Source organism: Platichthys flesus, chromosome 4 (genome assembly GCF_949316205.1).
Source record: "Platichthys flesus chromosome 4, fPlaFle2.1, whole genome shotgun sequence".
NCBI classification, from domain to species: Eukaryota; Metazoa; Chordata; class Actinopteri; order Pleuronectiformes; family Pleuronectidae; genus Platichthys; species Platichthys flesus.
In genome coordinates, this window is record NC_084948.1 from 18,374,978 (window position 1) to 18,394,936 (window position 19,959).

Sequence of the window (19,959 nt, forward strand, 5' to 3'; positions counted from 1 at the left end):
CTGTCACACAGAGCTCCAGATATACTGCAAAGCACTGAATCACACATAGACACAAGGCCTGCTTCAAGCCACAGTGGCTCAAGATAAAAAAAATTTAGGGGAGGAAGGGTCACTTTAATGACTGCTCATTATTTTCTTATGTTCTGGCTAAAGCCTTGTGAGGTCTTTCACCCTTAACTACCGAATGAATTAGGCAAGAGACTCGTCTGTTTTCCAGCAGACTTACAGATGTAAGATAATTGTTGTCCTGTCTTCAGAGCTACTTATAGATTATAGGAAATTTGGCAGCTATTATGTAATTTCCAGACTATCTCTTAATGTCTGCTGTTTCCATCAGAGTCTAAATTAGTTTTTATGTGTCCAGAGGCAGTATGTTTTCTTCTTGTTTGTCTGTCCAACTTATTCTTGTGAATACTATATCTCAAGAATGCGTTTTGTTACAAATGTTCAGTGGGACTCAAGGGTGAGTACAAATTGGTGGTGAAAGGTCAATGTCACAAGACCTCGTTTTTTTGTGAATGTGATTTAATAGAAATACTTAAAGGGAATTTTATTACATCTGATACAAACATTTTCTTGGATTCAAGGATGAACTGATTGGAATCTGAAGGTCAGGGTCATTGTGACTTCACAACCCGTTTTTTGCCTGATGAATGCACTCTTAAGAATGCCTCAAATCTGGGAATTTAATACATATTTGACCAGTTGTCACTTGGACTCTTAGATTATCTGATTAGATTTCAGTGGCTAAAGGTCACTGTGACTAGGGTTGGGTATCATTCCCATTTGTCCCTTCACCTGAAATGTTTTACCGGTTTATTGACATTGGTTTGTCAAGGGGGGGAAAACAGCTGGTGTCTCCAATTTTCTATTTGGCTGTCATTGAACCTCTGCAGAATAAGATCAGGCAACAGGATCTAGGTAAGATATGGAAAATAATGACGGAAATATGCTATAAATGCTCTTTTCATGTAGAACAATTTTTTTTATCTTTACAGCAGACTTCCAGTCACATGTATAGTGACTTACAGTCATGTACAGTGTGGTCCAAAAGTCTTGAACTCCATTTAGTTTTACCTTTTTCACATATACGTTTTTATCTGTACAGCCACATTTCCTCTTTAGCCCCAAATATTTGCAGCCAATCCTGTACAGATTTAGTCACATTCCATTGAAGATTTCACAGAAGATCATGAGGCTTGAAGTGGACAATGGTGAAAAGATAATTTTTTTAAACGGATATTTATGAACAGATACACACAGTTTGACACGCATGCAATCCATGCAAATGCAAAATGACACACTTTTCATCCAACATGGAACACTGCCCCGGAAATGTGCACGAAGCAGCTGAATGTGTCAGTGACTGAATCACCAGAGATCAGTGTCCCAGTCTGCGACAACTGTCTGGTCTCTGGCTCGGATAAAATGAGACACTGAAAAGAGGAAACATTAGGGAAGTGTGCCTGGTTGAGGCGAGATTGGGGGAAGGTGGGATAGAATAGGAACTGAATGAAGATGTGGGTGGGTGTTTTCTACGTTTGAGTAGACCTCTTGATTTGGCAGAGATTCCTATCTGCACTAGTGTCGTCTTGTTGGGAATGATGAAGATAACAGAAGAAAAATGGTTTGAGGGGAGATGAAGAGGGAGGGAGGCTAACACAGGCTGGTTTTATAAGACTGAATGTGACTCATCTTCCCCCACCCTGTAGATAAACACACTTGTGTATACTTAGTAATGTCTGCTAGCACAAACACACACACACACACACACACACAAACACACGCACACAAAGGGGGAAAAGGTTATGAGATGCTTTGCAGCAGCCTGACGGATTTTGTTACAGCTCACCAGCCTCAGTAGAGTATAAACTCATACTTTCATTTTTATCTGCATAGAATCCTGAGACCAGCAGCACAGGAGCAGCTCTATCATCTGCTCATTATTTTTTGGGCATTTAATCAAGAATCTACTCATGAGATATAATGACTCAGTAACTAATATTTCTGTCAAATATGCTAATATTTAAGATAAATATATAATATAGAATTAAATAAAAGTCACCCATCTCTACTCCAGTGTCATTAATACCTTAACAGAGTTGGAGTTGTCAGTGATGGATGAAAGACATGGAGCTCACAGCATCGACAAAACCCAAATGAGATTAAAACACTCTAATCACAAGTGCACTTCAATCTTATCCTGCAGCACCTGACATCTAGCTCTATTTTCTGCAGCTGCTCCTCACTGAACAGGCCTCTGTGCACCACAGGTTTAAAGCACTGATTCAGCACAGTCTTTCAACTGGTGATTAATCAGGTCTCACATGACCCCTAGAATTTAGCTGATATAACAAGTCCAATAATCATCTAACAGACAACTCAACATAAAACTCATCAGTAACTTTTTTATACTCAACTAAAGTTTATTTTACAAGAATGACACAAAGTAGAGTACACATCACAGCGAACGCCCGATAGTCATGAAAACAGGGGGTTAGATTCACTAGATCTGGATTTATAATTAGATCTGAGGGAGAGCGTGGCCTAGGGGATAGAGTGGTGCTCTGCAACAAGGAGGTCGCCGGTTCGAATCCCACTCTATCCCATCTGCATGCCTAAGTATCCTTGGCAAGATACTGAACCCCTAGATGGCCCCTCATAAAATCATGAGTGTTCTAAAAAAAATGTAAGTCGCTTTGGATAAAAGCGTCAGCTAAATGACACGTAATCTGCAACAAATTGCACACACTCATAAATATCAGTCTCCTTAACATTCCTGATTTGTTTTCATCAAGATCTACAAAATCCATAAATTGTTCTCTGAGAAATCAAAACAAAACGTTGAAAGAAAGCAATGAGAGTGATGGAAGTACATTTTACATATATTTCAGTTTCACCACATTTCAGATGGAATTATTGTACTAATGTGAAAATTGATACACTCTCAGGCAGTGTGTGGAAACTCATCCCGAGCTGCCTGAAGTGGGAATGCTACAACCCCTCCACCGTATAAATCTTACAGCTATAGTTACTAGTTACTTTTCCGATTCATATTTAAGGTAAAAATGTTGTATAGGATTACAAAATACAAAACACTGTTGAACGATAAATCAGTTATTTGTACAGTTTGGCGAGGACTACTTCCTCTTCCTTGTATTAGTATTTTCATCATCATGAAAAGACAGACGTGTGTAGGATTGTTTTGTCTTGGCAGAGCGATACGCTTTACTGAATGCTATTCTTTTTCCTGTCTCCATTCATCTTATGACCCTTCAAATACATCAGTAACCCAAGAGAGGTACCTCTTTACCTCTCACCTCAGGCCGTCATGGAAACACCTCCGCAGGTCTCCCCTGTCCGGAGGGACTGTTACCGCAGCAACAACAGCTGCTCTTTGTAACATCTCTAACTCTGGTTCACACTTTAAACTTTGTGATCAACTGTGTTCAACTGCTGGATTTGTATAATACCATCACATTTACTGTATTTGTCTTTTACTTCTTTTTTCCACTTTTCCACTTTTTCAGGGTGCGTCAGCTCTGTTTGACATGATCGAGTATTATGAGTCCGCCACACATCTCAACATCTCCTTTAACAAGCACATTGGCACGCGGGGATGGCAGGCAGCAGCTCACATGATGCGAAAGGTGAGAGTTCATTGTTTTACAGTGTGTGACATCTATATTGCAGAGGAAAAGGACAATGAGGGAATAAACAGAGATTAAATTTTTTTTTTATGGATCTAAAAAACACATTAAAGTGGTGAAATAAGATCTCTTTGCCTGTTTTCAAGATTTTTATTGACAGACATGAAACATTGAACTAAAAATGGGTGGCAGGTAACACATTAATATGTCACCTTTCCAGCTGAATCTGTGAGAAACACATGGATACGAACAGCTGCTGGTTAATTTGTACAGTGTTCTTTGAAGCAACAGTGAACCACATTACAAAAGAAGATTTTAATACAGTTCTGAAAAGTCTGGAATGAATATGGTTTCATTAGTTTCCTTGATAGTTGGGTTTGTGGGTATTTTGTGGGTTAAAGTTGGCTCATGGCGCAACAATTATCTCTTCACCAAACCACAAATTAGGTCTAGAGGGAAAAACACTGAATTCTCAATCACATTTACTAATGATTCAATAACTGTGTTTACAAAATGTAATGAGTACCACAGTTCTACTGTAATCACGGCTCTGACTCTGAGAGGATAAGTTTTATGAATGCATCAGTGGTTGAATCAAAAGGCTTTCCAGAGTCTACAAGCACTGAGTGTCTGGTGATGACTAAAACACACACACACTAGTTAACAGAGAACTAAGAAACAAATATTTTGATAACAATGTGTCCCTGAATCCCTCATGTGAGCTTCTGGATTCATCAGATGGGGGAAAAAAGAGGACATTACTTTCATCTGGACTTAATTGTTTATTCACAACATTTTGTCATTTGAAGATGAAGTTGTTTTTATGGAAACAGATGTAGCTCTTGGCTGGCCTTGTCATCAGTGTTCTACAGCAGATATAATGGGAGGTTACACGACAAGGGTAAGAGTATCCAACTAGATTGCTAGGGGATTCAACTATAGATGATGTGTGTGTTACCTCAGGTTCACGGGTTGAGCTGTTTTCTCTGGGAAATTAATTGTATCTCTGTTGGTGTCCCCCCCTCAGACAAGCTCTCTGCAGTATCTCGATGCACATAACACGCCCCTGCTGGATCACTCGGCTCCCTTTGTGGCACGAGCGCTCAGGATCAGTGGCAGCTTGGCAGTCCTCCACCTGGAGAATGCAGGAATATCTGGCAGACCGCTCATGTTACTGGGTAAGAGAGAGAAAAGTACCAGGGAGGCGAGGGGGTGATGTACAAGAGGTTTTCTCTTTCCTGACCAGTTTTTCTCATCTCCCTCCTTTCCCTCACCTTCATTTGTTTTCTGCTCAGCCACGGCTCTGAAGATGAACATGAATCTGCGTGAGTTGTACCTCGCGGACAACAAGCTCAATGGCCTCCAGGATTCAGCCCAACTTGGCAACCTGCTCAAGTTCAACTATAACATCCAGATCCTGGATCTGCGTAACAACCACATCCTAGACTCTGGTACGCAGCACTGATGGAGTACAAACAGTTACAATAGAGGACTGTTTTAAAGCCCATGTGTTTTTTCAAGGTGGGATTGTTTTGTTATCGAGTGTACACCTCAATAGCGTTTTTCACAAACTCAGAAAAGAGTTTATTGATCCTTTTGGATAAGTAAAAGTAATACAGCACCACAAAGCCAAGAATGGAATACACAGCAAACAATATACATATTGTTACATTGAATACTCATTAAGTTGTCTGCACATATACATTTATGTACATAAAGCTCCTAAAGGCATCCTGCCAAGTTCAAATCAGTCAAGTAACTGGACCTTAGTCTTATATTTTCAGAATATACCTTTTGCATATTGACCAGCAGCAGGACAGATGTGATGTAATGCAATTATAGTTTTATCACCTTTTCACATCATTAATTTAGCTTAATTTTGATACTTTTAAATTAAAGGCAGAAAGGCAGGAACACACTGACTCTTTTGCTTTCTATCTCTGTCATCTCAGGTCTGGCCTACGTGTGTGAGGGACTGAAAGAACAGAGGAAAGGCCTTGTCACTTTGGTGCTATGGAACAATCAGCTCACACACAACGGCATGGGCTACCTAGCTGCTGCACTGGTACACACGCATGCACGCACGCACTGCACACACACTCATCAGAGGTTTTAAGAGGAAACCACAAGCTGTGTGTGTCTGTGCACGATTCAACTATCCGCTCATTACACTGTCAGAGAAGTGATCATAATAGCTCTCTGCTTATTGTTATACCTTCCCTCTCCTCACACAGCATCTGTTCATGCTCAGCAGCTTGACCACATCCACACTTGTACATTCTAACTGTTGTTTAATCTCCTCTACACCCAGCCTGAGGTCTGTTTCTTTGACCCTCTGCAGTCCGGCGTAGTCACCGGCTGTGTCTTGTGTGTTTTGGGATCCAGTATGTTGATATACTATGTCCAAATGAAAACAGTTAATTGTGTGTTGGCCACGTTGTGCTGGAAATAAGGATAACAGAACGATTTTGCAAGGTTAACACAGTTTTCAATGTGGTGTTCAAGCACAGAACCATTCAAAAGGATTAATGGCAAGAATTTACCTATGAAAAAGTAAATGTCACTGGAACAATGACAGGTCATATTCTTGCCACTGGGGTTGCTGTGGTAGCCTGTGCTACCATTGTGCAGACCCATCCCAATTATGTAACTTCACACCAGCCACACAGCCTATTTAATTTTAGAGCCCTCTTTACTGGTTATCAGTTCATGTGAAAGTGAAAATGTCTGCTCCATGCAGCAACAGAGTAGAGCGTGACTCAGACCACTTTTTCCTGTCCACCCCAATCGACAGACATTTGCATAAGACTTACTTTGACTCGTATATTTCTGGTCGCTTGTTTATTTAAAGTTTTATAGTGATCCTTCACTTAGCTTTGTATGTAGTTGCAGCTCGTTTATATTCTGTCTGATCGGCTATTAAGAAGTTCATAGATATAAATTCAAACATCATAGGAATGACTCATGTAAACTACTGAAGATCCGAACAGAAATCTTTGTATAAAGGTTATATCTATCTATAGACTGAAGAATTACCTTAACGTCTCGCATGTTGTTAGTTCTAGAGAATGAAAACACAGCCCTCGACTTATTTTTAGAAGCATGTGATTGTTTTTCTTTTAGAACATAAAGTCCTGCATGTTTGACCTCTTCTAAGAAATGGTGTGATGCTTTGAGGCCTGCAGGATTTTGAATTAGAAATCCCTCCAATCATACTGATAAAGTGCATCTCATGACTGTCCCTCCTACTGATTAATGGCCCTGGAAATAACCCCAGTGTCAATGGTTGGCCTAATGCAATGAGATGGTAATGTCTGTCATATGACGATTAACCAGTAATCCAAAATTAACAGAGATTTCTTATGTAGCAAAAATTGCTTGTTCAAACCATCAGCAACACAGCGATCTCACTTTTATGACTACACTGCCTCATTGCTAAAGAAATAACTGTTGTATTATTTTTAACATTGAACACAGACGTGTCTTTGTTTTCATTGTCTTCTGTTGTTTCTCTCAGCCATGCACTCAGAGTCTGGAGACTCTGAACCTTGGCCATAACTCAGTGGGTAATGAAGGGGTCCACAAGCTTAAAGACGGACTGATTGCCAATCGCTCTGTGCTCAGACTGGGCCTTGCTTCCACCAAACTGTCCTGCGAAGGTGGGAACTAATACCTGTGTTCCCCTTTTTCATTTCTTGTGCATAGTTGCATAGTTCTTGTTGTCTGTTGCATTGGTGATTTATTCCTGCCATCTATTCTGTAGGAGCGGTGGCGGTGGCTGAATTCATCGCTGAGAGCCCCAGACTGCTGCGCCTGGACCTTCGGGAGAATGAGATCAAGACGGGTGGACTGATGGCCCTGTCGCTCGCCCTGAAGGTCAACACCTCTCTGCTGCGTCTCGATCTCGACCGGGAGCCCAAGAGAGAAACTGTGAGCATGAAGATAAGATGTAGGGAAGGGGGTAGAGGAGAGAGGAGGTAAAGGACCAGATATAGTCTAAACAGATGCACTTGTGTTTATCCTCCGCTGGGTGTCTGCTCACATTTGTTTGTCAGCACTTGTGGTCCAAGTGATAGATCCTGGGCTACACAAAGGTAGCCTGAGCAGACCCAGACTTTCCCTCATGGACTTGATGTATGTCAAACTGAGCCTTCCACACAAATCAGGAATTTGGGGCCTAGGGAACAACCCAAAAACCAACAATGAAGTGATCCCATCAAAAAGTATGTTTATAAAACCTAAAATAAGATAGATAAGATATGCCTAATGGCGCTTATATCTGCACCCCAGAGCTCTTTTTTACTCTATAAAGAGCAACTCAATGAGTCACACACTGTTTCACTGGGTGACGTGTTCCATCTTTGTGATGAACTGTAGTTTATTTTGAGCCAATCCCACCTACTCTGTCCTGCTGCAGCAAATTCTTGCTAGAGCACCAAATCCTCAGCTGACATTAATCCCCAACATGAGCACCATTGACTTCTGTTTGAATAAAATTAGATTAAAACAACAGTTTCAAGCAATTGCAGGAAGTTTTTTGCCCTTTTTTTTTTGTGAAGAAAACAATTTGTGCGTTCAGACGTGAAAATTATGCTTGATGCCGAAAGCACAGAAAGGGTAAAAAATAACTTTGGTTTTCAGCCATAATGTGATTAATAGGGCACTTAGTTAAGTTCTTCATTAGATTGCTGCAAGTAGAAAGATGGATCTCACCAGTCTTATATTTATTGTGATATTCTCGTGGTTTATTTGAGATGCTGAGGAAAATTTTGTGTCTCTAAGGTAAAGAGTTTCATTGAGACCCAGCGGGCGCTGCTGGCTGAGATCCAGAATGGTTGTAAGAGGAACTTCATCCTGGCCAAAGAGAAGGAGGAAACCGAGCAGATGATGAGACAGTCCGCATCCATGGCTGAAATCGCCACAGAGGATGGAACCAGAGAAGAAGAGGAGGAGGAAGCACCAGCATCAGAGGAGAAAGACGACAAGGATGGGAAAGAAGGAGAAATAGTGGAGGTGATTGAAACAACAGAAAAAGAAGAACAGGCAAGCATCCAAGCTGGAGCGAGCTCTGAGACAAACGTGGAGTCTGATTCAGACACTGAGGATGAGGAGGAAGAGGAGGTGATAACAAAGTCCTGCTCCACAAACACAAACCAGGCTGCTCCTCAAACCCAGCAGGAGCCTGTACAGCCCCTCCTCAGTGCCTCTGGGACTTCCTCGTCCCCGTCTGATCCACCTGCAGGAGGGCCATGTATCATTCCGGGCATCACCATCACAGAATCCCCAGCTGCCCCTGGCACTCCTCCATCTCCCGGTCGCAGTATATCAGTCTCAAGCCCGGGGCGGGGTCGTAAGATCTTCACGGTTACCCGGGTGGAAAGCCCCCCCGACCAGCTGCAGCAGCAGTTACAGCTCCAGAGAGCTGCACTGGCAACTCTCAGCCAAACTAAAGAGCCATCAAAGAAGCCCTTGACACCTCCTGCCTCTCAATCACCCACAGAAACACAGCAGACACAGGAGGAGGTGAAGGAGCACTCACCTGGACCCGCACTGTCAACAGACTGTAGCGTGACGGAGCAGAGCTCTATAGCACACTCAGAGTCCACACTAAATACTCCACTGACCCACACAGAGACGCAGTCGACAAGTCCACCCACAGAAGATGTAACAGCTAGTACTTTAGACCCCAAAGTCACAGATCCAAATCTACAAGCACTGGCCCTGCCCTCCGACTCCTCAGCAGCAAAGGCTGGAGCAGTTCAGCTCACTGAGGACGTTATACAGAGCACGCAAAGCCCCCAACCTGAAAACACTTCTGTAGAAGGAGAGGAGGAGAAGGTAGAAGGTGGCAGAGAACTGATGTCCCCTGATAGCACAGGGGAAGAGTTTAAACAGTCATATGAACCAAGTCAAACCCATGATAGTGTTCCTGCAGTAGACACACAACCTCCAAAACCGGCACTTGAACAGCTACAGAATGAGTTAGCATCTGTGTCAAAGGAGAACCAGTCACCACACCAAACGGAGGAAGAGGAGGAGAAACCAGAAGCATCGGCCAGCCTGTCAGAAATCGAAAACCCCACTTCAACAGAGGAAGAGGACAACCAGCCAAACCAAGAGGAACCAGGTACAAAGCAGCCAACAGAGGCAGATGAACAGAGCGTTAAGCCTGTTCTCTCTGTCCTGACTGATCAACAGGCTCCTGCTGCCTCTCAGAGTGATACACAAGAGACAAATCTTCAAGCAGAAGAATCCTCAGAGAGTCCAGAATCTGCCACGACTGGCTCAGTCTCCCCAGTGAAAGTGGAGGATTCAGCTGATGAGAGCTCTGCAGACGAGTGTTTCGCCGAAGCTCTGGACGGAGAGGAGGTGAATTCAGCTCTACCCAATGGCCTGAGGCCAGAGTTCTCCCTCCATCTTCTCGACCCCGAGAGCCCCAAACCTGGCAGCTGTGTGATGGAGCACGGTGAGGCCCTTTTTAATCGCTGATATTTTCTTTTGTAGTTGAATAAAGTCACACTTGCAGTTTGTTTTTTTGTGTGAAAAGTCTCTCTTATAATTTGTTTTGTGTGTGACACGTGCAGTGAGTGTGAGCTGTGCACAGGACCTGGAGGAGCTGCTGCTAGAGGCCAGTTTGGATACAGGAAGAGACGCACCATGAGGTTGTGAGGTAAACATTTGTCTATATGTATGTACAATAGAAATCTGAATTAGACAAAGATTCATCATCATACGAGTAGCACCATCACGGACCGGAACCAAAGCTTTATCAGCAGCACCTCCGGCCTCTCTTCAGCCACGGATCCCCTTCCCTTCACGTACTAAAGCTGAAGGATCGAAACACAACCAGAAGCACAACTTAGGAACCCAACAAAAACAATCCAGCTGGTTGCTATGCAGATTGGTAAAATGTATCGATTTGTCATCTGTCAAGTATTTAATCGTTTAAATGTTAACTCTCTACACCAGGAAGCAGCTGGTTAAGCATTGTTAGCATAGCTCTGCTGTTCTGTGTGTAGTGTGACGGAAATCTGGAGATACAAGAGGCTGGAAACAACAAAGTTATTTATGTGTATTTAATAAGGGGCTTTCTGCAGAAAGGATCAACACAGGGAGTCACAAGGATCTCAGAGTGAAGATGGAGAACAGTCAAATACAAGGGTCTTATATAGTGGGACAAGGAAGTGTGCCTGAGCCAGTTCAGACTGGTTCTGTAAGGTAGTTTAAGACAGGAACTAAAGCACAGTAACAAATGATTTACATACATTTCCATTGGCTTCTTTGGGCAGTCAATAAGTAATGGGAAGGTCATACAGGTATATAGAAAGGTCATACAGGTTTCAGGTCATAAACATTTAAGGTCATGGAGTCTTAGACAGGTCTGCAAAAAGTTTCTCTTCAACTATAAAATAAGTTTCAACCACTCTTAGTTAATTTTTCCAATACAGTAGCTAATAAATTGTATAAAATGAAGGTGTAGCCACATTGTTTCTGGTTTAACAGCACTGGGGTGTGCAGGTGACAAGTGTGTTTAAAGTGTGTGTTTGTTCTGAAAGACGTCACAGCACGGAGAAGGAGGAGGCCATGTTCACAGCTGATGTCATGCACATGCACTACTATGACGTGCACCCAGACAGGTTACTAAGGAAAGAGAAGCGCAGTTAACAAAACATACACCGAGTTTCATTCATTCTCTGCCCAGGAGGCACTTTCTACACTTTACAAAACAGTTGTCTGTTAGGCAACTTGTATACAAAACCTTAAATGAATCATTATCCCATGAATCTGTAGTTCACAATGACCACTCACTGTGTTTGGTCCCAACTTCTTTAACATGAATTACATCTCACTAAGGACTTTTACAAAAGTCCTTGAAAACCACATTTGTGCCCCTGACCAATTGTTCAATCTGTTATGACGACTCTCACTTGTGTAATTGTGAGAACTTGAAACGAGAGAGAAAAACACAAATTATCCAAACTGTCAGTTGTTGGTTTACAGACAGACTTTCTTTTTTTAAATCTCAAGTGTAATTCAGGGAACCACGGTAGTTAAATCAGCTCCTTAATCATTTCCCTCCTGTGCTGTTTGTGTGGTTGCCACAGCAGAAAATGAACAGTAGGTTGAACCACTAACAGTCCAATGGCAAGAAGCCATTTGTGTCTTTCCCGAAATAGAAGCCAAGCTCCCTCCGCTGCTGTTGACCTCAGGCCGCCATGTTTGAAGAAGATGAGGCCGACTCTAACTCTGTCTGTTTAATGCCTTGAAATACATTCAAGTATGACATATGGTTTATGATTTGTGGATAATTGGATGTGATGCTTGAGTTTGGTTTTAAAAATGTTTTCTGCTACAGTCAGAATTAATTTATCTCCTCTCTTCTGCTTTCCCAAGGACCGCAAGGACATGAGAGCACTCAGATAGTCTGTCTGGCTCTACTGCGTGACTGATAAACCTCTGATGTTTCTGTCGTTTCTTTGACTTTACCACCAACATCCCCTTTCCATAAAGGACAGACGACCCGGTGTTACAGTCAAAGCGCCGCGTGCGAAAACTCAAGCAACTTCTGGAAAATACACAAAGGACAAAAATCGAACCGTGGAGCTCGGCTGTGACAAATAAGGAATCCTCTAAATCCACACTACATCCACCACGTATACACATGCACACTGAGTATGAGAAAGAGGAGGGGAGAAGAGGAATAAAGTCTACATGTTATCACTACATTTGTCATATCTGCAGTCTTTACACACAAAGCATCTGATGGAGAGAGAATGGATGACAAAGGAGGGAGGATGAACCCCGAACCAAAGACAGAACACAGGCCTTTCCCACAATCCATACTCGCTTACTTATGTATCGACTGTAGTTGGGGAAATAACTAGCATTTAAAGGTTTTTCATAACACGCACACAGAGACATAACGAGGACAAGGACGATGAGACAAGTATAGTTGGTGGCACACTCAGAAGACCAGATAAAAGTCGGGGACCATGCTGCGGGGACCTGCTGGCTTCAAACACTTATTCTCCAACTGGAGGACGATCACCGTCGGAGGCTTTTATATTCACGGAAGCTGAAGATGTTAACGTGTCTGTTTAAATGTCAGCGTTTTACGTCTGTGTCCCCTCCCTCAATTAGCCTCTTAAGAAAAGAAAAAAAAGAAAACCTCTAAGGGACCTTTGCCAAAGTGGTTTTCCTCTCGTCTGTTTCCTTGTCCTTTGCTCACTTTGGCCCCTCAGGAATCAGCGTCCCCTCCCGCTGATGTGGAGGAGCTGCTGGCGTCGGCCGCCGTCACAAACAAAACGGCTTCTTTCTTTTTTCCCTTTTTAAGTCACAATGCTGAAAAAAAACAACAGAACATCTGTGAATGTTGGAAAGCAATGCTGTACGCTCAGTTATTTCATTTTAAAGAAGTTGTCGTCGTTGATTCTCAGACACTCTGTCATAGCCTCCCCTCTCCTCCCTCCCTCCTGTCGCTCTGTCTTCCGTTGGTACTCGGTGCCATTTCACCTCTCCGCTCCAGCTCATCATCCATGTTGCCTTCAAAGTCGTCACTTCACTCATCCTTTTGTTTTTTTCGTTTTGGCTGCTTTGAGAAATCAGTTCTTTTTCTATTTATTTCACGGCTGTATGAGCTTCCTGATTTATTTTTCCCTCTTTGTCTTCTTCTTCACCACCTCCTCATTTTATCTCTTTTTTTCATTTAGGGGTTGCTTTTAATGGTTAACCTCTTTTTTTGATGTATATTTCAGATTCACGATAGAGCAAATATTTAGTCTAGAATATTTTTTTCTTTTTAGGGCGGGGGGGTGGGGGATCTGTGTTGGGAGGAGAGGTTTATATGATTTAATGGTTGGTAGCAGCACTAATGAAAGCAAATACAACATTATCAAAAGCCCTGTTGCTTGAACGCTTCTCTGCTGGGTGAATATGTGGCCACAGGGGGGCGCTGGCGGTTGTGTTTTATAATTCCCCACAGTGGAGCCAGATCAGAGGATTTCACAGCATCACGTAACAAGTCTCTTCACATCCTGACGTCTCTGTTCACCTTGTCCTGAATTTTCCAAAGCAAGACAGTGAAACTTTACAAGAGAGCTGTGTTTTTAGTTGTTTTTTTGTCGTGAGACTGATACAATCAAGATTATTGTTTAGTTTTTTTTCTTCTGAAAAGGAGCGTATTTGGACCCTCCTGCTCTTCTCCACCCAACAGAGAGTTTGACCCAACTGTTTGTAATGCTTTAATTTTTAGAAATTTTTAATAATAATTTGTTAACTTAATTGAAATGTGGCGGTAATTACAAAGATATGTATGGCGAAATCTGTTCCTCTCAAATAAATGCATGTAATGACAAAAGGTACGAGTGAATGATTCAATGAAATGAGCAGTTTTGGGATTTCCGGATGTTGGAGCACATGATGAATATCAGGGAAACAAACGTGTACAGATCAGGTTCAGTTCATAGATACAGCTGTTGGTTCTTTATCCAATATGAGATTTGGGGTCAAATATCCACTTAATAAAATCACCTCTAAACTTTGTTTACGTTTCCAAACAATGTGGTCCAGGTACAATCACCTCAGCAAACGTTTCCATCCCAGGCTGTTGGTTGGTTGTTTTTTTTGGGGTTAGGATGCCACAAAAACAACTGAATGGATATTCATGAGTGGTGGATGGATGTGATGTGGTTTTGGGAACAAGCCGATTCATTTTGGTGCAGAACCAGGAATTCTTATTTTCACTTTCTTTAACATAGCGGGATCAGGCATTTTTTAAATATATTCCTCCTTCTTAGAGATTTATATATGGATCTTGATGAAATAACATCAGCCATGTTTAGAAAAACAGAGATTTATGAGTGTTTGTGAATTATGCTCGAGATCCAAAGACAAATCTGGATTTAGTTAATTAAAATGTGGATTCGGATGGGGACTGTTGGTCTTGGTGGGGGTCTGCACTGAGTGAATTCTTGTTTGTTCAATCAATTCTTAGTTGGGGGGTGATGGAAATCAACTGTCTCCTCAGTTCCATGTTGTTGGTTTATTTGCTCACATATCTTATGCATAATCAGATCATAAGAATTTGATTTTGAATTTAAAGTTCTCATCCAAATCGAACGGTTTCTTTCAGAAACTCATGACAACCTGACGTTCAGGCGGTTAAAGTTATTATGTTTTCTGAGTTTCTGTGACTCACTGGTTTATCACGTCATGATTTCAAATACAACAGGGAGGGAGTACAAATTATTCTCATCTCCATGATGTCATACTGAAATATAAAAAAATTTGGTTGATGGCAAACTGCTGCCATTTCTTCCAATGATAATTAATCTTACATAATTCTCACCGATCATTGCTCATTTACATTTTCTTTGAAACCAAGTGAAATCCCTCGACGACAGAGAAGTTGGAGGTTTGAGATAGCTCCTTACTGACTGTTTTGTGAATATATTAGTACTTAAATTCAAACTCAAAAAAATACTCAGCAGGAATTGATAAAGCCTCTGTGTATACGAAGCAGAAGTGTACGAGTTTAGCGACACATGACACAAGCTGCTCACAAGACAGCCGATCGAATTCAACAATAAGCATCCCACAGATTTAAATCAGATACAGGGGAACCTTTAACCTCCCATAAAGATACGAATAAAAGTTTCCAACAGCTCTATGAGAGATTGTACACATCTCAAATGAGGACAACACCAGGGGATTGTGCAAACATTACTGCTCGAGTGCAAACTTCCAACTTGAAGCCAAACTGATCGTGACTACTTAGCAAATCTCTGACCAATGACAAAACCCCAGAGCCAGCGGGTTCAGCAATGAACTTTGTGAAGAACATTCAGTGACCCACTGGCTCCCTTCTCACATAAGTAATAAATATATTATAAGCTAACATTGCTAAATATCAGAAAGTATAAAAAATGCTCTATTTGGTCATTGATGAAAGGATAACCCTGATGATGGCACAAGATCTTATCGTCATTAATTCTGACGAGGGCATGAATGTCATGGCAATACATTCATTTGAGCTGCTGAGATATTTTTCAAGACAACTGCAAATGTTCACAGGCAGGTGGCGCAAGAGCACAAATCAGGGGGTCCCAATAATCCTCAGGATTTCACAATGAACGTCTGTGTAATTTCATCCCAGGGATAGTTGTTGATATACTTTAGTGTGAGTGAAGTGTTTGAACAGACCCACTGCGAAAATGATTTGAGAAAAGTCATTTTTTAAAAGCAACTTCTTTCCATAAAGATGTTCCCAACCTATAGTGTGCACATTTTTAACAGGAGGAGGGAAACTAAAGCAACATTATGTGAATCGTTCACACATACCTCTACTACTTCCTTTATAACTTCTGATTTTTTTTTTTATCGCGGGTTTCTTTCCTTTTAAAAGTTATTACAAAATTAAAGCAAGACTGCTCACGAAAAGACGTTGATGGAGCCAAAAGCCAGAAACACCGGAGACTGTATGTGGAGGGAGAGGTTTTCCTGGAACCCCCCTCTGTCGCTGGCGTGACATGGGTGGTGCGGGGTGAGGGGGTTCACGTCTCCCGGGTCTGCAGGGTGTGTAGCAGTGGCGGGGGGCCGAGGGTGGGAGCTCTGCTATGTACATCTCACTGTAATTCTCCACTGGAGGAATTCCAGACTGCACTAATCCATCCCTGCTCCACAATGCTCCTCTACTACAGGAGGCTGTGAGAAAGTGATTCAAACGTGATTTTAAATGACCTTTCAACACTTTACATGATCCTGAGCAGTGAAAAGTGACAAACGTGTGAGAGGCTCCTTTGTTGTTCACACTATAACTGAATGAGAAACCTGAATAAGAAGCCTTTTGTCTCTAATGATGCTTATGAAGCAACATCTGCTGTGTGCTGCGAGAACCAAACTGTCAAGACCCAATATTTGCGGATCATTTGTTTTGTGTGATTTTACTTTTCTAGTGTTCTTCTCACATCACAAACACTTTGGTGAGAGAAGTCGCTGCCTCCAGTTTAAAGTGGAACAATGAAACCACAACTTTGTTTTGTAACATGGGAGTTTTGGCCATGCAAGATCTAATGTGTCAATAACGGAGCTTTTCTTTTTCCCCTTGGGGCAGAGCGATGCTGGTTGCTTTAACACCGAGGAGAAATCCAGGATGGGTTAACATGAATCTCAATGACAGGAAGAACCCACGAAATCAGATCTGATAAGACAACAGATCTTTATCATTATTTCACATAGCGAGATTGAAGCTTTTTTATTAAATTTTCACAGTTTTTTCAGAGAATAAACTATTAATTTTTGTTTTTGTTTAGCTAATGGGGAAATAATATCTATCCAGTTTGTGGAATGTGGTGCAGCCTATGAGCATGACTTCAGTCTGATGTTTATCTGAGATGCTAATCAGCAGATGTAGCTAAATATGAAGCTCCACCCTTATACCTTCATCTTTAGGGCTCAGACATGAGAGTGGTATCACATGTTTGATCTTCTCATCTCACTCATCAACGATATTTCATATATATCAGATACATCACAAATATCTTGCAGCCCCTTTAAAGGGTCCTTCCCCCCCTGTACAGGATAGAGAATGTAATGTTTTCAACAGTGTATAGGATTCCTGCCCTATAAGTGTTTTTACATTTCAACCACACAGTGAATGATCCACTGGTCACAGATATGCATTCATGTCCCTCCTCTCCTTTCTCTCCCAGTGTTTTTGTCTCGATATCAATACCACAGAAGATTGAACTTTCTTTGTCTAATTATATTCAGCCTTTCGCTTTTTATCATTTTTTTATTTGATTTGGTTTATAAAGCTAATTCACAAAAGCAAAATTGTCTGTCTCTTAACAAAGGGAGTTGAATCATTCCTTTCACGAAACATATTTAGAGCCTCCATACAGTGAGGGTCCTGTTCACTGCATGGTTCATGGCTCACGGTCGTTCAGTAAGGCTTTTAAAGACTTTCTGTTCAGTCTGGATTTGTTGTTTGGACAGAAACACGTGAAACTGGTTGAAAGTAAAATACAATATTTCCATAGATCTTGTGGATCTCCTGTTTTCTGGTTGTGTGTGACCCATCATATGGCTGCAAGGCCCCCGAACTGCTGAAACATGTGATTGTGCACCTCAGGGTCAACGGCTGAGCATCAATGAGACGTTTTCTGTAAGAGTGTTTTTGTTGGATCCGCAGTAGTCAGACACTGAACCAGTTTAACTTCCTCAGTTGACTGACAGACGGAGCAGGGTGAACCCAAAGAGGCTTTCTGACGCTCAAGGTGGACGCAGGCTACAGCAGCCTCTCTTTCTGTGCTGGGACAGTGGTAAGTCATCAAATGCTTCCTCGCTAGGTCTTTCCTCGGGCTTAGCCGTGCCTCAGGAATGTGCTGGCATGCTGGGAGAACAGTAGGAATTTATCCGTGGTGTCAGCCTTTATCTGGCCTGTTGGTTCGCAGTCCAGTGGACTGCAATAGACCCCTGCATGCCTGCTCTCATAAGCAGGGGCTCACGGGACTCACCATCAGAGGATGCTCCACTTCAACAGAACCTGACAGGGCCAGTAAATCCAAAAGACATCTAATGCAGCCCCCAATTTTAAAACCACTGTTGCAACGGAAATTTCATTTGAAATATTCCTTGAAAAAGGAATGGATATCAGAGGAAGAGGAGGAAGAGGAATGGATATCACATTGTTCCTTCTTATAATTTAAGCAGTGTTTTGTTTAATGTTCAAGTCTTGACACTGAGCAGGCTCTAGAATTCATTGAACCTCCGTTTCTGATGTGATTGTTCACTGTTACATTCTAAATATGTTGTACTGGTGTTGTTGTGGAATGTGAAATGTTTCAAGGGAAATGTGAGTCTAATGCTGGCCTCACACTGTAAGGTTCTCGTCAAATTTATGCCCTGGCCCCTCCCAACAATCGACAACAAAAAAAATCTGGTCTGCGACATTGTCAGTGTTGATTGAGTGAGGTACTCTAATCGTAAGCCTCAATCGGCTCATATAGGGTCGGGGGGTTCCCCGATAATTTAAAACAATTTGAAATTTGTTGAATCAGACCTCTCCAAAACGTTCCATCTCTGACCGTTCCCTCAGCTGCGATAATTCTAATGGAATTCTATCATATGTGATGGCGACTAGACAGTGCCCCATCTCTTAACAGCACTTTACTGTTCACTAAATCACTCTACTTTTGTAAATATGCTTCTTTATTTTGTTAATACTAAGATCCATTCTGTTTTTTGATTTGATGTGTGCGTGCGTGTGTGTGTGTGTGAATATTAAGATCCATTCTGTTTGGGCTTGGTGTGTGTGTGTGTGTGTGTGTGTGAATATTAAGATCCATTCTGTTTGGGCTTGGTGTGTGTGTGTGTGTGTGTGTGTGTGTGTGTGTGTGTGTGTGTGTGTGTGTGTGTGTGAATATTAAGATCCATTCTGTTTGGACTTGGTGTGTGCTGTTTTTTCAATTTCTCAAAAATGGGAGTCTACTTTTATATTTACAAGCACCTGAAAGTGTTAACATTGTCTTTCTTTTTGCACTTTGAATAATAAGGGAAGCAATGTGTTGATATTAAGACAAAGTATTCTTTTTGTGGTGGTTGGATTATCCTCCTGTTGGTTACATATGGTTTTAAGAGGCTCGGTCAAACTTTTTAACTAACTACACAGCAGCTTCATAATTATTTGAGGGAAATAATTTACATCCAGCCTCTGCCTGCTCCACCTGAATCCTGCAGATGTTTTGATGTTGTTGCTGCAGAGGCTCAGTAAAAGTTACATTGCAGCTTCAGAACAGATGTGCAGTAAGTACATAAAACTGTTTTGTTAAATGAATCCAAGCCACCACATAAATGACTTCGGGTCAACATGCAGCAGACAAAAAGCCTCTTCTTAGCAAAGGTGCGGTCAAATAGTTTTAAAAAACTTAAGGGGGCTAATTTTAACAAATGTTTATATTCCACCTTTGTGTCGCGTCGACTTCAGTTCCGCACAAAAAGATGTTGGCTTGCTTTTGGATCAGTGTACTTATCATTTATTACTTTATGACATCTTAAAGCTGAATGTGGCCAAATCTTTAAAAACATGAATTCACTGATAATCCACACAAACTGCAAATATTCCAATGATTACAAATAACTGTGGGGATATTAGAGTATTTAACAGTGAACAGATCAAACTTGAAGGTGAGCTTTCCACCTATGGTGTAATTATAAATGTCCAATAACTCTCATAGAGTTTGGAATGACTGGGAACTCACGGCTCCTGTATTTATTTCACATGAGCTGGGGGTTTCTAGGAAAAGCAGGT

General features: G+C 41.7%; 1 protein-coding gene across 2 annotated transcripts in view; it reads left to right on the plus strand.

The window, feature by feature from the left end:
- The window catches only part of ppp1r37 (protein phosphatase 1, regulatory subunit 37), a 39,566-nt gene extending 25,559 nt beyond the window's left edge, over positions 1 to 14,007 (plus strand). The window contains exons 5-13 of one of the 2 annotated variants that reach the window (XM_062385165.1): positions 3,531 to 3,650; positions 4,678 to 4,828; positions 4,946 to 5,101; positions 5,603 to 5,715; positions 7,168 to 7,309; positions 7,414 to 7,580; positions 8,433 to 10,116; positions 10,235 to 10,320; positions 12,045 to 14,007. In XM_062385165.1, coding sequence (XP_062241149.1) covers positions 3,531 to 3,650; positions 4,678 to 4,828; positions 4,946 to 5,101; positions 5,603 to 5,715; positions 7,168 to 7,309; positions 7,414 to 7,580; positions 8,433 to 10,116; positions 10,235 to 10,311 — 2,610 coding nt within the window. In that variant the 3' untranslated portion in view covers positions 10,312 to 10,320; positions 12,045 to 14,007. The remainder of the gene's footprint in view (positions 1 to 3,530; positions 3,651 to 4,677; positions 4,829 to 4,945; positions 5,102 to 5,602; positions 5,716 to 7,167; positions 7,310 to 7,413; positions 7,581 to 8,432; positions 10,117 to 10,234; positions 10,321 to 12,044) is intronic. The other variant, XM_062385166.1, reaches the window with a different exon arrangement.
- Positions 14,008 to 19,959: the final 5,952 nt, after the last annotated feature.